Source organism: Monomorium pharaonis, chromosome 8 (genome assembly GCF_013373865.1).
Source record: "Monomorium pharaonis isolate MP-MQ-018 chromosome 8, ASM1337386v2, whole genome shotgun sequence".
In the NCBI taxonomy this organism is placed as follows: Eukaryota; Metazoa; Arthropoda; class Insecta; order Hymenoptera; family Formicidae; genus Monomorium; species Monomorium pharaonis.
In genome coordinates, this window is record NC_050474.1 from 23,801,184 (window position 1) to 23,817,398 (window position 16,215).

The 16,215-nt window shown below is 36.3% G+C and overlaps 1 protein-coding gene across 9 annotated transcripts in view; it reads left to right on the forward strand.

Annotated features, from left to right (window-relative positions):
• Window positions 1-16,215, forward strand: part of LOC105835085 (SLIT-ROBO Rho GTPase-activating protein 1) — a 62,969-nt gene that overhangs the window by 39,186 nt on the left and 7,568 nt on the right. For all 9 annotated transcript variants that reach the window (XM_028190096.2, XM_036291299.1, XM_028190097.2 and 6 more), the window contains 11 exons: window positions 3,964-4,147; window positions 6,682-6,847; window positions 7,329-7,556; window positions 12,443-12,571; window positions 12,957-13,178; window positions 13,530-13,805; window positions 14,326-14,921; window positions 15,001-15,222; window positions 15,397-15,467; window positions 15,554-15,734; window positions 15,915-16,194. In XM_028190096.2, the coding sequence (XP_028045897.2) occupies window positions 3,964-4,147; window positions 6,682-6,847; window positions 7,329-7,556; window positions 12,443-12,571; window positions 12,957-13,178; window positions 13,530-13,805; window positions 14,326-14,921; window positions 15,001-15,222; window positions 15,397-15,467; window positions 15,554-15,734; window positions 15,915-16,194 (2,555 nt within the window). The remainder of the gene's footprint in view (window positions 1-3,963; window positions 4,148-6,681; window positions 6,848-7,328; window positions 7,557-12,442; window positions 12,572-12,956; window positions 13,179-13,529; window positions 13,806-14,325; window positions 14,922-15,000; window positions 15,223-15,396; window positions 15,468-15,553; window positions 15,735-15,914; window positions 16,195-16,215) is intronic.

Below are 16,215 nucleotides of genomic sequence, written 5' to 3' on the forward strand. Positions count from 1 at the left end.
CTATTAAACAGTATGTTAAATATTAATTTATAGTTTTCATATTATAACTGCTATAAATATACTAATTACATCAAGATATTTAATTTAATATTTGATTGCTAAAATTTATTAGAAATTTTTATTTAAAATTAAAGTTTTGTATATAAACTTAATACAATGTTTTTTACTGTATAAGTTATAATCGGTCATTGGAAATAATCAGGATAGAATTGAAAGGGAACAAACGACCGCATTGTTTTAGCCTATTTTGCTAAAAGAGCTTATTGCGGTTTAATTAATAATAGTAAGCCGCAATTCTCAGTCTTTAAAGTACTCGACGAGAGCGTCGTGTCTTTTCATGATGATCGATGCTGTCGATCGTTCGGGCGATTCTTTGTTACTCCTTCCTCGTTGGTTAACGGCTTGTCAGTTGATGCATCTGACCACGACGATGTGCGACATACATCGACCTCTCGCTCGTTAGATGACTAACTCAGCGGGGGTGCTGCATATAGGGTGTCTCAGATCTAGAATTTTTATTGTTTTAGCCGCAGAATTTCTTTGATCGATTTATACACAAACGACGTTTTTATTTTATTGTTGATTTTTTATTGTTTTATCATTATACGTCTTCGTAAATTTATAAGCTCTAAATTAAAATCCTGTCGAAATTTATTTTGATTTAATTATAAAATGTTAATTCTAAAATGAATTTGTCGTATGTTTTTGTTCTTGACGAAGAAAATTTTCGATTTGCCAATTGTTTGTTTTCAAAATTGTTCTTTAATCATTAATTATTCTTGCAAACAATTTGACGCTTGATAATTTTCCCCGAGAAAAGAGTAGACTTTGAATCTATCAAAGAAACAAAAAGATCGTTCTGTGGTTTCGTTTTTGAGGTACCGTGTATATAGAAGCCCCGGTTGTGTCCATTCGAGAATGCGTTTATTTACCACCGTTGTATGTCGGTTGCGTGTCTGCGTCTTGTTCGCGTTTTCGGGGTCAAAGATCGCTTCGCGTCCTTTCGGGAAGGATGAATCACGCACGGAAGTAAAGAAATCAATAGGACCTTCGTCCAGGAGTGCATCGAAACTTACCCTCGAGAAGAGAAACCTAGCTTGCTTGAACTCATAATTCCCACAAGATTTCAGACAAAGCGAACGGAAACTTTTTCTATTATCACTAATAATTGAAAGAGATGAAGAAAAGTATGTAAAAGAGAAATAATTAATTGTAATTGTCAACTTTTAGTATGTTTACAATAAAATTATTATTATACTATTTTACACAATAATGTATAACAGTTTTATTATAAGTATAATATGAGACTAGTAATTATTTTTAAATTATTTTCTTTTAAATTTAGTATCATTATCGTGATATTAATTAAAATATTTTCATAGAGTGATTAAAATTATTTGCAGACAATTTACATAATAAACACAGATAAAATATCAAATTTAAAATAATAATAAGAGATTACTAAAAGATATCTCTTCTTCTGTACCGATTTTAGGATTATTCAAATGAGATCAAAGTTAATTGAAATCATGTTTTCATAATTTTCATTTTCGGGATTTCTAGCGTTCCGTCGAAGGAAGATTTCATTAAACAAATGTTAAATAATATGTGAAATTTTACAAACTAAGGGCCAGACAACGGAACAAGGAGAAACATTCGAAAGTTAATCTAAATGTTTTTTTAATTTAATTAAAAAATAAATTCTGTCTTATTTCTTTTTGTTAGAATTTTAATAAAATTTTTCTTATTTTTTGATCCATTAAAGTTAATTACATGTGACGATTAAAATTATGAGTGCTCAAACAAAAAAGAAACCGCAGCGAGTCTTCTTATCCATGCTTGGTATTTTCCAAACATTTATTATCGGTTGCCGCTCATAAAAAGTCCATTCGTGAGTTTCGAAGCTAAGCTGCCGATGAACCAATCCGTTTAGAGCCTCCAATAATTGGTAACACATGGAACGAACATGTGGTCAAGAATGACGTTTTTCTCAGACTTCTGTGTTTTTTTCCAGATAATCAATGACGTTCCCGAAAATGCAAAGCGATGTCGGAACCATTATGTTCTCGATTCATTATCCAACAGAACGTTTATTTTAATTCAAAGTGTACCGCTCATGCTCGTTTATCACTAGAGTTTTTCCCCCCCTTCTCTCTCTTTCTCTCTCTCTCTCTCTCTCTCTCTCTCTCTCTCTCTCTCTCTCTCTCTCTCTCTCTCTCTCTCTCTCTCTCTCTCTCTCCCTCCCTAACGATTTACTCGAATCTTTACTCGATTTGATGAAAGAAAGAACGCCTTAAAATCCGCTCACTCTGGCTTTCGTTCTCTCCCGACCGTCCAATTACGTTGATTGATTGACGCTTACGCGAAGGCGGATACACGGTGAAATGGTATTTCCGCTTTGGGAGCATCTGTCAAGCGTAATATCATAAATTAGATCGAGTGATGCGCGATATGATGATACAGTTTGAATTATTTTTCTTAAAATTTGAAAGAGTTGAAATGAATCTCTCAATCGGACGTATTGATAAAGCGTAAATTTGGACTGGAAAAAGTTTAAATTTTCTAGGGAACATTGGATATTTTTCTACCTGGAAGTACTATAAAGAATTGTGAGAAACCCAAGATTTCCCCAAGATTTTTGAGACATTTTCTGACAGAAAGAGAGGAATTCTATTTCTTCTGAGTGTGAATACATAAGAAATGTTAAAGAAATGAAAATTGCTTCTATTCTTCATCGACGATGGATTATGCGAACATTGTATTCGACCGCGGTCACTCCGCGTCGTTTATTATCGGAATCGAAGGAAGTTTCAGAACGGAAACGAGATAGGCCGCGACAATAAATCACGCGGTACGCGCGCGTACGTCTCTCTCCTTGTCTCGGCAAAGTCTACGAAACGATAGATAGTTTCACATCGCAACCCGTCGTTTATTTTTAGCTTAGTCGTCTTGCGAAGTTGTTTCTTTTTCTCGTCATTGTCTCGCGGATGACATTAACGGAATACGTATTATTGGGGAGGGGGGGGGGGGAGAGAGAGAGAGAGAGAGAGAGTCGGAAGTCTCTGACACGATCATGTCAAAGTCCTTCCTCGCGACAACCATCATCCCCGAAACATTATTATTCCGCGCAGTATCCGTCTCTTTGCTATTGTTAGCCATCATCGATGCGGGGATGAAATGACTTTGAGGAAGATTATCGTGACGGCGTTAAAAACCGAATAATAGAATCCGATCAAGACGATTAATTAATTATATAATTATATAATTAATTGTTAAATTAGCGTCCATAAGTTGATAAAGTTTATTAAAGGGGCACAGCCAGGAAGTTTATATGATTAAATTTTTTAAAAGCAAAATTTACGAATGTATTATAGGAAAGAACTAAATGAATACATATGTTTACTATTTAAATATTATTTATTATTATATTTAAAATTAAATAGAGAATTATATATTAATTTGTAATACAAATTTTGTAAAAATATAGGAGCTTTATGTCATTGAAGATACGGAGTTAAACAGAGAATAATATCTACTTATTCCTTTTGCTGAAAAACATTTATGAATTCTATCTTTAATTTTCATACAAACCTTCTATATTAACCTTTAGGTTTAAACCTTTAAGTTTGTATTCGTGTCTTATCTGATGCTTTGATGAAAGAAGAATTTCTAGGTATCGCTTTCGAAAATGATACTGAAGACACTGAAAGAACTCGGAAATTCTTTTCCTTTATTGTCAGTCTTCGGAAATTTATTACCCTCGAGGCAGCCATAGATTGATACCGATACGTTGTTGACTTTGAAAGGATTAAAATTTATTTATTAGTAAGTAGCCTCGTGAGTTAGGCGATGATCAATTTCCGGATATTACTTTACAGGCCTTCACATGTATTTCGACATCCGAAACGCGTGATCGCGCTCGGTACAAGTACTGATGGGGTTTCCCCTTTTCTTTGCTTACAGATATACGGCTACAGCTGAACGAGCAGCTGCGATGTCTCGACGTCAGAATGGAGGCGCAAGTCGCCCTCGTGGCCGAGCTCCAGGATTTCTTTCGCAAAAGGGCAGAATTGGAACTAGACTACAGCAAATCCCTCGACAAGATGGCCAGGAGCATACAGTTGAGACATAAGGAGCAGAAACAAAAGTATGATAAGTATATCGTGTCTATTAGTTTTATTTCTAATTTTACATCCTTTTACATTTTTTACAAGGAATATATTATAGAGAAGACATTTAAAAAAAGAAAATGTATACAAATAACAGAAAAATATTATTGAGACATATAATTTTATTATCTTTATTGCAAATGTCTGAGATAATTATGCCAATTTGCGATTAGTATTGTGTCAAAATAATTTAATTATTATTCAGCTAATTAACACTTGAAGAGTAATAATTGTTTTGATCGTTTGCACCTACTTTTTATTAGAAATATGATAAAACTAAATTAATGATCTAGAGATTTGTTAGCTAGATAATTTATAAAAATCGGAATGACAAAAAAAACCAGGGAAAATAATTCTGTTGTTGATTGCGGCGTTAAGTGATTGACAAAGATATACGCGTTAATTAATTTGCTGTAATTCAGGCGCGTGCACCACATGTTGCACGATACAATTGGAACGATGACGCGTCCGTATAACAGCATTACATTTGCGCTATTACATTACATCATATTGCGCAACGCAAATTGTTTCACTATTACATTACATAAATTTTGTTCAAGTATGCGATTATATTCGAGATGTAGACCTTGATCGCGCATGATTATACTTTGATCATGAAATGCATAATTAATTGATGTGGAGATTGATTCATGTTGTCCAAAATATCGTAGTTATTTAAAAAATTAGTAATAATTTTAAATATTTTAGTTTACTTTCAAGAAATCATATTTTTTCTTCTAAGAGTCAGTACTTTTATCAATTGCAAATATTTTTCCTTATACTGTAATTGTAAGAAAATTAAATTTTATTTATAAGTTCTTATTTAAATTTTTCTTTTGAGGAAAACTTTTGTAAAATTGTCTTGATGTTATGGAGGGTTTAAAATCGTTTCATTGTTAACCCTACATTGACGTTGCAACATAATTATTAATAAACAAGCATTGTTGTATAATTAATAAATTTATGAATTTTATTATACATCTCGTGACGATTTGTATTTCTCATATTAATTTCACATAATATTGATGCAATTGACATTTTCCGCGCTCTACTTTTGCGACGGATAGAAAAGTGGACGACTTTGCATTTTTCCCGCGTCCTACACGCGCGTGCACGGCATCTGCCGTGAGCCGTTCCTGCATTTGCGACATGCCCCAGTTCCTTCTCGTCATTCAACCCTGAACACGCGGGGCGCCCCTTTTGTGCGCCGTATTCAGCGTCCACAAAAGGGATGCCTCGCTAGCTCGCGGTACACACGGGTAAAACGTAATCCGTAACCACGTCGACATACATTCTCTTTCCCTTGCACGTTTCCCTCATCTCGCTTCGAGAGATATCGCGAATCGATAGTTTCTCATCTTTGCGAAGGCTCATCCGAAGTTACATCGTCACATTCGTTTACTCTTTCCCAAGAAATATAATTACCGTAAAATAGGTTTTATGGTCGATAATTGGACGACTTCTTTCAGATGGCTCACTTGCGGGTTTAAAAATATCGTTTATAAACATTTGTAATGTAATAATCGTATTCAGATGCTTGCAATAAGTATTGAAGCATCATTGAGCATGTTGTTTATATATTATAAAATAATTTTACGAGATTTGTCTGTATATATATATTTCCAATATAATATATATATTATGTATTTTAGTCATTTTCTTAGAATTTATTGCAGTTTTAAAATTTTACTTTTATGATATTTGTTTATTTATTCATAATAGTATTATTTTACTAAAAAATGTTGAACATTAACCCAACGCAAAACAACACCATTATATTGTGTAAAATTAACACGTAATATGATTGTATTATTTAAATATCTCGGGCATTTTAAAATTTAACTAAAAAATTTTATAACAAGAGCCGGTTGTAATATAAATACAAAATGTTTCTTACTATGCATTTTACAACGTCAAACCAATTATATGTTGATTTGTAAAACACGTAAAGAACGGTTTTGCTAAAAAGTATTAAAAAATTTTTAGCTATACAGATACAGATCTGAAAATAATTTTGTTAAACCACCAAAGTAATCATTCAACCATCAAATAATCAGTCAAAACTTTTTGCGGCATTATTTGTTATGCTTCTGCATAATTATATCGATAATCTAACAAAATTATTTTCAAATGTATGTTTATATAATAGTTACATTTTTACATTTTAGTTAAGCAAAACTGTTTCCTTCCCTATAAGAATTTTTTAAGGCAGCTTACTTGCTTAGCACATAAAATATTGTTTTAGCTTAAATCTAAACCTAAAGCTATATGTATAATGCATCCGATTTGCATGAACAAACAAGTGGAACGATCTCGTTATTACGTGTGCAAACGTAAGGAGGTAACGATGCGCGCCCATGCCGCAAGACGACGCGAGCGCGACGCTTTATCGGCTCATTAGCGGCCGATTTAATTGCCGTGTAATTACATCGATATAGACGTGCGCGTATCATTGGAAACACACATCCGCCGCCGATTCAACATCAAACATTATCGATCGTCTTTTCCACAGGCGGGAACAATGGCCCCTGTTCTCCAGCTACGCCTGCTGGCAGCAGCTCGTAAACGAGACCAAGTCTCTCAGCAGGGACCATGCCGCCCTATCTGAGGTCTATAGCACCCACCTCGTGGGCCGTCTCAATCAGGTGATGGAGGACGTGCAGCGAATTTACAAGCGTGTGAGTGTCGTATGGTTACCGTTAGCAGTTAGCGCAATCGGGATCGCGCGATTGTATCGCGTCGCGCACACCGGTGTCGTGAGTAGTTCGACTACTCCATTGTCTCGTTGAATTAATTGCCTCGAATGTCTCCATTCTGCCGTCACTGTCGCGATGTTTCGCCACAGCTTGACGGTGCTGTCGATAAACACCGAGGATGATGAAAACAAACATCTTGGTTCCATCTCACGTTGCCTTATACTTACACGCATCTTTGCTTTTTTTATTTTTGTAATTAAATTCTCTCAACTCTCTCATTACGTTTATATTGTTTGTCTGATAAATTTATATAGGCAACTGCAAATTCTTCCGGAAGAAGAAACGAACTGTACTTTCTGGCACATTTACTTAAATTAAAATTTACGTTACGGAAACGATCATTTATTTACTCTCTACTATCTCTAATCTCGTGAGTCTATCATCTTGGCGTCTTTTGTTGCAGTGTCGCGAGATTGGCTATGAGACGCACGAAGAGATACTGCGAGTGCTGCACGAGTTGCATACGACGATGAAGACTTACCATGCCTATCAGGCCGAGTCCAGGCAAGCGGAGACGAAGCTCCGCGTCGCCGAGCAGCAACGCAATAAACTCGAGGTGGCGAACGCGGACAGTCGTGAGAAGCTCGCGCGCAGTAAAAAGTACAAGCTCATCGAGAAGGAAGTCAACAAGGTAGGTTTGTAGGATAGAACGCGTCGAAAATCTAGCTCATGTTCTACACGACGAGAGTATTCGTACCGGAGAAGCTGAAGAAGCATCGATGGTGCTTGATCTTCGCGAGAGAGCTCGCGGGAGGAAGTTGAACTCTTGAACTCTTCTACCTGTGGTTACCTCCGCGTGGTAACAATCCGCGAATTGTTGACAAATAGAGCGCGCGACGATGGAGAAAAATTGTACATAGCACGTTTGGATTCTTTTACCGTGTTCCATTTTGTCGTATCGGCGGGGTAGACGAATTTTCAAGGAGGTTCTCTAATCTTTTCAAATAATAAGAACTTTTAATAAATGAATAAACTTATAGTTAATATATAATATGTCTATACGTTTGTAATTTGATTTTTGTAATTTTCGCGCGAAATATCTCTTGCACGTTTGCAAATAATGATCGCGCTTTGATTGTGCGCGAACCAGCGTTTATCAGCCTCTTTTGGGAGCGACCCTGGCCGTGGATAAATCCGGCATATTGCGAGTTTGCGCGTGTCCTTCAGATTTTGGCACCAATATGACGACGACGACGACGACGACGACGACGATGCGTTATGAGATGCGGTCGGTCGAGGCGATTACTCGTCGACGATCATCCGCGCGTGTAACTCTCCCTCTCGCTCTTCTCTCTCCGTTCTGATGAGATGCTAGCATCTCGCGCGGCAGAATGGTCGTTGGTCGCCGCTTCTGGCGAAAGACCGACGGTGATTTTATGCCAAAGACGCCACGATTTATCACGACGCGCGACGATCGACAGTGAACTCTTTCCGCGACGATGAACACGTTGACGCGGATTCGACGTGTAGCGCGTTACGCATCTACCAGCTGCTCCACCGCAAAATCTACCGAAGCAACAGAAAATGCTTCAATACGTCTTGCTATCGTATGATGATTCGTAAATATTGAAAAAGAGTCGAGAAATTGCGCCGCTTTTCCGGGGAAAGTTAAAAATAAAACTTTGCTGCAGGCATTATTAAAGACTAATAATTAAGTTACTTCTTCCTGATCGATGAATCGTATTTAATTTCAATAATTCCACGTAAAAAAATATTCCGCGACACTTTTTAAATACTTTATATAAAGAGATTTTTTATTTGGCTTTTAAGAATCTAAATAATTTTACATAGTGATGAGATAGTTTTGCGAATGTTACGAATTTACATGGAGTGAGTAAAATTTACTATAAAGTTACTCATTTTATATTTATTATAAAGGTAATAATAAGATTAGTTTTATAATTCATATCAATAACTGATATTATGAAACTCGTAGATATCGAGAGATTGGGCGGTCTTTGTTCGTCGTGTTCCTTTAAAGCGAGGCATTTTGCGTGATGAAGCGCAGCTAGAAGTTCGCGTGTCTGGCCTTCGTCGATGCGGTTGAAAGGAAATTGAAAGTACAGCTGGAACGAGGATGGAGTGCCGTCTGCTGTGTCTTAATAATTTCGTTTCACGGAGCGCAACGGAAACGCGTTTATTACGGCTACTGACCGCATCACTAATTTCCTCTGTCACAATTTAACAATAAGGACATCATTAAAATCAACTGTCAGAGATCTTTGCCGGTGAGCGAACGTACAAAATAGAATTAGATAATCGGTTTTTTAACCATTTGTGTCATAAAAATTAACTTGTTCTTATTGCAGTTCTTTTTTAAGAATTTGATAAGGGGAAAGTTTAAAGAAGTTGACGGCTGTATTAGCCTGTATAATAACCTAGCTGTAACTTTGTAAAACACATCGAGATATACATATAATAGTTATACCATAAATTCTCTCTGTTCAAAAAATGGATTTATTTTATAACTAAATAAAAGGCAACATAAAATGTATATTTATTTTATTTTCAATTAATGATATTGACAAGTATAAAAATAATTATAATTATAAAATGTCCATCTTTTAATTTCATACACTTTTTCAAATTTTTGCAGAATATGTTCGCATTTAGACATTACTGATTTCATCAAATCAGCCTTCAGAGTCTCAATATTTCAATAAGGCTTAGAACAAGTTTTTTTTGTTTAAATTTTAGAGGAAAGAGTTTGCTCTAAATCCCACCGAAATATCGAAATTTTTAACGATTGATTTGATTGAACTAGCACCGATATGTACGAAAAACAAAAGCTATATTAGATGTACTGACAGCAGTCTATTGAAAATAATCTTATTAATTTAATAATAGTATTAATGAAATAACCATTTTATTAGAACAGTTTGATGCACTTGTTTCATTGACGTTATTACTTAATTAATAAATTTATTTTTATTTAAACTGTTGTTATTTACGTTGTTAAATACAACATTACAACATTATTTTCTTATTGAGATTTTTTGCGTTCTGCGAGAATTTCAAGTCTTTATTTTTGAATTTGTAAAATTAAAAGGTGGATATTTTTAATAATTATGATTATTTTTATGTTGTTCAAGTGCCAATTCAAAAACAAGTACGTGTATATGCTGTGCTGCTTTTTACTTTGTAGCTATAATTTATAGCACAACCAAGTATATTAACATTTTCATTTGGTACAAGAAAATATTTTCGAATATTAAAACACAACATTAAAGTAGTTGTCGTCAAAATATCCTCCCCTTGATAATCTGTTATCGCGCATTGCGTGATTTACGGTTGCACGTCGACACGAGGATTATTACGCCACTGCGCTTTCCGCGTCAATAAAGATTTGATTCGCGCCGCGATCAATGGTGTTTTATATTCTTCGTTGCACGCTACGTGCATTATCAAGCACGAAATGACAGCCACGTGAAATATCGCCGATAAAGTGCAGATCGACGAAAATACTCAGGCGGCAGGTGGAAACGCGAGCGAACGGTGCGTCGCGTCGCAACGATATATCCAGGCCAGTTGCAGGATGTCCGAATTAGACGTCTGCGTCATCGGACCGGCAATTGTTTCGCTTTTTGTCGACTGTCCCCTCGCTATACGATTCATATAGACTCGAACAGATAACTGCTTCGAATCCGGAATGCGGTTCTCATCATTTCGAGAAACTCGTCCGCGCGTTCTGGATGGGAATGATAACGTGCGAACAAAAACCGAAGAATGAAACTCAAGACCGAAAAGGGAATCTTTAAAAACTTTCCGCACGTTATCCAATCGTTTAATTAATAAACTTGCAACGTTTAGTGAGTTATTACTACAAATGTCAAATTATCAATTCTTTTGAAAACTAATATCTTACTTTTTGAGCAAAACTTTTTTAATTTTTAAGATTATTGAAATCTGACATTTTCTCTACAATTAAAAATCTATTGAGCTTTTATTATTATCTTTTTATCGTTAGAAGAAAAACATTTTTTTCAAAATCTTCAAATATCAAAATCTTTTACTTTTAAAAGACTGAATAAATTAAAAATCATATTATATTAGAGACGAAGTTAAGGACCCACGGATCTACGTTGCACAGAAACATGTTAAACATATAAAATAAATAAGTCATTGTGCAGAAGCATATGTAAATTTTTGACATAGAGAAATTATATTGTCGTACACAGAAAAAAAAAAGTAATATAGCCAATAACATATGTGATTGCGGGCTGCCAACTACATAAAATACTCAATACAATAATATTTGCTATTAATGCAAGTACAATGTTGATACTGCAATAGCATATATTATTGTATTGAGTATATCTGTAATTGGCAGCCCGCAATAACATATCTTGTTGAATATATTACTTTTTTTTTCAGTGTATGTGTACAAAGTATCACGTACAAAAATATTATAATTAGAAATTTACTTTTTTTAGATGCATTAAATGTATTATGTTATTAAAAGAAAGTAAGCTTTTTTTTCTGGCAAGCGAGTACATTGAGTAAAAGTGTTAGAAAGATATTTGCCTCGTTCATATTTTCATTCTGTGATAAATGCGTTTGCGTCTATACATACTATCAGGACCATATGTTTCATCGTTTTGTTCACATCAGTCAAAAGTCCCCGGGGACTCAAAGCGTTTCTTCGGCTTACAACTGGGAGGGTATCATCCACTCCACGGACTGAATCGAGTGAGACGTTAGAAAATCCGTACGACGCCTACGGATATCTCTTTTTGGATTCTTTTTTTTTTCCTTTCCCATCTCTTTCCAATCCGAGCAGATGTCGACCGAAGATTTAGGGCTGACTTGCCAGCAGTTTTTTTTTGTCGAACACATCTCGATGGAAAAATAAATAGCAGTTTCCCCTTGGTTATAAGTGCGATAAGACAGATGGTTAAAAAGGGCTTGACAAAAAAATACTGAGAAAAGAGACGCGAGAGAGCTGTGTTAGGAGTCAAATAACTAGGAAAAAGAAAGGGAGAGAGGAAGAGACATGTGTAACATCGACTCATTATTGCAGTGTCATTGGTTTCGATGCATCGTCAATCGTATTTCAAAAGAAAAAGAAAAATATTTTTAATAAAACCTGCATAAGGATCGAGGAATTTTTCTATGAAAAATTATACATGAGATATCGCTATTCGATAAAGAATTATATCTAAATATGATAATTAAATATATAAATATATGCATAATTATATATAAAAATATATATGTATACATGTATATTTCTTCTCTTGTAAAATCACAAGTTTTGCGACAGCTACATAAATGACGTTATTCAGTAAAACAAGCATTGTAATTATGATATACATGAGAAACAATAATAATAGACAATCATTGGGGAGAAAAGCGAGACGGCGAAGCTCATTCGGGAAATTGGCGAAGTTAATACGGTAGTCGATGGCATCCATTAACGAGATTAATTTAGACCGGTTTTAATCTTTCGCTGGTCACTCTTCAGGGTGAGGTGCGTCATTATTTCTAATTTGAAATATTTTAAATATTTCTTTTCAGAGGAAGAGCAAGTACCAGGAGGCAAAACTGAAGGCACTCAAAGCGCGAAACGAGTACATTCTATGCTTGGAGGCTTCGAACACGACGATACACAAGTATTTCGTCGATGACCTGTCTGATCTCATTGACGTAAGTTACTCATCCATACGCAAGGTCGTATGTGCACCTCATGACCATTGATCCTGCGACCAATAGTTGTGTTTTTACCAGCTTACTTAATCGTTACATTTATTGTAACGATATATAAACCGTTTGGATTGACTTATATAAATTCTGTTATTTAAAAAATTATTTAATTGTAATTTTTTAGTTGTGAGAAAGTAAAGAATGTTATTAAGAAAAAAAAAGTAATAAAAACGTAAATAATTATAAGGCTAGAAAGATTCTGAAGGACAAGTTAGGCTCAACTTACTGTCTTTAATTTCTACTTTTAATTATTAATGCAATCTAATTTTTTTCGTAGCATGAGAGATAGATGAAATATGAACTTATTTATTTATTTCCGTTCTCTCAGTGCATGGACTTTGGATTCCACAATTGTATAGCAAGGGCATTGCTAATGCACTGTAGCGCGGAAGAGGGTAGGCAGCGTTCCTTGCAATCTGGCGCCGAACAATTAGCTGCGTGCGTCGGTGCACTCGACTCCCGAGCGGATAAGCAAAGATTCCTGGAGTCTCATCATGCAGCCTTTATGATTCCTAAGAAGTTTGAGTTCCAAGGACAGCGTGGAGATGAGGTGAGTGAGTGAGTGAGTGAGTGAGTGAGTGAGTGAGTGAGTGAGTGAGTGAGTGAGTGAGTGAGTGAGTGAGTGAGAGAGAGAGAGAGAGAGAGAGAGAGAGAGAGAGAGAGAGAGAACTGAATTTGAATTACTTTAAACTTGATTAATTACTTGGTCTCTTTTTATTGCCTTATAAAACATTAATGTAATAAATTACGATGATTTTATAACATCGTTTTAACAAAGTAAAAGTAAAACAAACTACAAACAGTTTGGAAACTATGGCCAATTTCTGATTTTTATCGGAACTTGTTCATAGCTATTGTCGCTACTAAAATCGCGGTTTACTGGTCTCTTTTCTCCCGGTAGACGCCCGAGCCCGAACTGCAAAAGATGCTGCACTCGGAGATGGAGCAACGATTGCAGCAGTTACAGCAAAGGGTGACGTCGTTACGAACCGAGTCAGAAGAGGTGTGGAAGACACTGGAGACAGCAGAGGCGAGCTTGCTCGAGATGCTGACCGCCAAGGATTACGATTGTTCGAGATACTTCGGCGAGAACGCTGTATCTACGTCCAGGCCACCAGAGACGTTACAGATCAAGTTGCGAGCTGACAGACAGGAAACTGAAGAATTCTACCTCACAGTGAGTTTTATGAGACAGTTCTATCTTCTTCTCTCCCCCCCCCCCCTTCCCGGTGTATGAAAGAACGCACGATCGTATGGTAGAATATTGATTGTCGTATTAATATTTGAAGGATAAAGAAAGCGCGCGAGCATGGGACAAATAGAATAGCCGAGAAAGGCGTTTATTAATTTTCCAAGTTAAAATTGTTTTTTATTTATATTAAAATCTAAGAAATAACCTAAAAATAGGATATGTACTATTATTATCCAATTTGTTTTGTTTACACTTGTACGTTAAGATTGAAAGAATTTAACTTTACGTTCTTTTTTAAAAAAGATTATTAACTATTTTATTATTACTAATTTATTGGTTTATTGTAATATGATCGATATTTAATTTATATATTGTTTTATAAAAATTAAAGTAACATAATGTTAGCAAAATAAATATTCAGCCAATCACAAGAATTGCATCAACATGAAGGAAAAGATTGCAAGATTCCCAGAACTTTTATTATTCTTGACGTTGATGTTTGTAGAAATTCAGGGAATACCTTCTTGGTACGTCGAGAATAGCCAGGTTAGACGCGAAACAGGAGTACATCCGGCAGAGCTTGCTGGATGGTTCGAACGCCAGCCCGAATCCGTCGATTTCTGCGTCGAAGCAGAAACAGGCGCGTCGCAAACGGATCGGTCGCCTGCAGATGAACGGCCAACCGAAGTTATTTGGCGGCTCGCTCGAGGAATATCTAGAGAGCACAAATCAGGAGATACCGCTGATCATGAAGAGCTGTATCCGCGTGATCAATCTATACGGCTTGCATCATCAGGGTATCTTCCGCGTGTCGGGCTCGCAGGTGGAGATCAACAACTTCCGCGAGTGGTTCGAGCGTGGCGAGGATCCACTTGCGGATGTTACTGACGCTTCGGACATTAACAGCGTTGCCGGGGTACTGAAACTTTATCTGAGGGAGTTGCGTGAACCTCTCTTTCCCATTATTTACTTCGAGCATCTAATGGAGTTGGCCCAGCTCGAATCGAAGCAAGACTTTGTCAATAAGATGAAGGAGATGATTGCGAGTCTACCACGACCGGTCGTAATCGTCATGCGATATCTTTTCGCTTTTCTCAACCAGTGGGTATTATTGCTTTACCAAGAATTCGCGTGTAAAGCAGTGCGCAGAAAATTTAAAGTCTAATCTATATTTAAACAGTCTGTCGGAGTTCTCGGATGAAAACATGATGGATCCATATAACTTGGCTATCTGCTTTGGCCCGACCTTGGTGCCTGTTCCGGAAGACAAGGATCAAGTCCAATATCAGAATCAAGTCAACGAGCTTATCAAAAATATCATCACGTTTTGTGAGGAAATCTTCCCAGAGGACATCGGGGGCACTCAGTACGAGAAATATATCAGCAGAGAACCTGATGACGTGTAAGTAGAAATAAGTTGATGTATTTGTCGATGTATTTATATTTATTATATATTAAGAATTTAATTTAACATTAAACGCGACATTGTAGAAGAATTTAATGGATGTCGCACAATTTTCTTCAGGTATAGCTTGAATCTTTTTTGTTATGTCTATTGATATGATTCATAATTTAGGGATGTGGGAGATTCGCCGACGGATCAAGTTCAGGAAGATATGGACTCGGAAGTTTACCCATCTGAAGACGGTAATACGCTTTTTTCAAAAATATTTGATATACTGAATTATAAGATATTTCGATGGAGAATAATCTGTCTACTTTTTATCTATTAGAATCGGAGAATCTTGAAGCTACAGCGCAGTTTGATTTCAACGCGAGGTCTGAAAGAGAACTGAGCTTTAAAAAGGGCGACACATTAACGCTGTACACGCAGGTCAGCAACGATTGGTGGCGAGGCGCTCTAGCTGGCAGGGAGGGACTGATTCCTGACAAATATATTATGCTCAAGATAAAGTTAGTACCATTAATCATAATAAATCTTATTTTAACATGTAATAAAAAATTTGTCACACATCGTAAAGTTAAGTTAAATTATTAAAGTAAATTTACTGTTGATTTGTTGTTTAAATCTGAAATCTCTTTTATTTATTCAATTTTTAATCGTTTCGTTGGTGCTTTTTTGCGTTTTTCTAGGGATGAGGAGCGTGAGAAGGATCTTTTAAAATCGTCCAGCGAGGAATCTATGCGCAGAAGAGCGTCTAGTTCGGCAGATAGCGTATTATCGAGCAACAATTCGCCATTGATGGGCCCATCAGCGAATCCGAGCACCTGGTCGTCCGGTGCGGCGTCCGACATGTCGTCCGCCACGACAAACATGATAACGGACAATAGTAACGCCAGCGGTATTATCGCGCCCGTTGTGACAAATGTGCCCTGCATTTCGTCGTCGGCGCAGCCGATCATCAGTCGAGAGGTATTGGAAACCACCGTTTAG